This window comes from Pinus tabuliformis, chromosome Q (assembly GCF_031772625.1).
Source record: "Pinus tabuliformis cultivar Carrire ecotype Pingquan chromosome Q, CPIR1, whole genome shotgun sequence".
NCBI classification, from domain to species: Eukaryota; Viridiplantae; Streptophyta; class Pinopsida; order Pinales; family Pinaceae; genus Pinus; species Pinus tabuliformis.
In genome coordinates this window covers 357,461,411-357,462,822 of record NC_142296.1, presented here as the reverse complement: position 1 = coordinate 357,462,822, position 1,412 = coordinate 357,461,411, and the positions used below count along the sequence as shown (strand labels likewise).

The window sequence follows — 1,412 nt, the reverse complement described above, 5'->3', positions numbered from 1 at the left end:
GCTATGGTGTACGCGCTTCAGAAGTTCATATTTTACTTATTAGGTGGACACTTTAAGAAGTATACAAACCACTCTGCATTGAATTACTTGGTTAACAAGCCTCTGCTGGGGGGAAAGATATGCAGATGGTTGTTGTTGTTTTAGGAATATGACTTCGAATTTATTGTAAAGCCAGGATGACTGAATGCAGGTCGAGATCATCTATGACATATTGAAATAGGAGAGGAACCTACTAATTTGGAGGAAGGACTATGTGATGCGTAACTCTTTGTAGTACGTGTTGTGGATAATCACTTTGCAGATATCATACATGTCCTAACAATGGGAATGGCTCCAGAAGGATATACTAGTCAACAAAAGAAGGAGATAGTGGTTCGTGTGGCAGACTTTTCTATCATTGCAAGGAATTTATATAAAATGGGCTTGGATGAAATTCTATGATTTTATGTACTTGACTTTGAATGAAACAAAATCCTTGTTGAAGCTCATGGAGGAGCTGCGGGAGGACATTATGTAGGAAAATATACAACGCAGAAGATTTTACGCACTGGGCTATGGTGGTCGTTGCTTCATAAGGATTCCAAGGCTTATTGTAAGGCATGTGATGCATGTCAAAGGATGGGCAGAACATCAAGGAGGTATGAGCTACCTCTAAAACCATAGATGTCATTACAGCAGTTCAAAAAGTGGGCGATTGACTTTGTAGGACCAATTCAGCCCCCACGAAAGAACCCTGCTGTGCGGTACATCTTCATTGCGACTAAGTACTTGACCAAATGGGCAGAGGTGCAGCCCGTGAAGGACTGTAGAGGGGCAATAACAACAAAGCTCCTCTTTGAGTATGTACTGACTAGATTTGGTTTCCGAAAGATTTTGATGAGCGATCGCGATACGCATTTCCTTAATGAGATGATCAGTGCACTGGCAGAGGAGTTCCAGGTTTATCATCAAAAGAGTACGCCATATCACCCACAGGTTAATGGGACAATGGTATAGTTTATTAAGATATTGGAGAACATACTACTGAAGGTATCCAATGCACAAAGGAATGAATGGGATATGTGTGTACCTGCGGTGCTATGGGCTTACATGACGACTTGCAAAAAGTTGACTGGACAAACACCTTTCAGGCTGGTTTATGGGGTAGAAGTTGTGATGCCGATGGAGTACATTGTGCCTAGTCTTTACATAGTAGCATTTACAGGAATGGAAGATCATGGATCCTTGGAAGAAAGGCTCGCGTAGCTAACAGAACTTGAAGAGCATCGATTTTTGGTTGGATTCAATCAGCAAGTTCCAAAGTAGTGTAAAAATGAATGGCACGATCAACACGTTAAACTATGCACCTTAAAGGTATATGATTTAATGTTATTAAATGACATCAAGTTTGATAAATTTCTAGGAAAATTTTG

General features: G+C 40.5%; 1 protein-coding gene across 1 annotated transcript; it reads left to right on the top strand.

Moving 5' to 3' along the window:
* The first annotated feature begins 663 nt into the window (after nt 1-663).
* Nucleotides 664-996, top strand: LOC149219651 (uncharacterized). Its single transcript, XM_089386878.1, has one exon. The coding sequence runs from the start codon at nt 664-666 to the stop codon at nt 994-996; it is 333 nt and encodes a 110-aa protein (XP_089243004.1).
* The last annotated feature ends 416 nt before the right edge of the window (nt 997-1,412 follow it).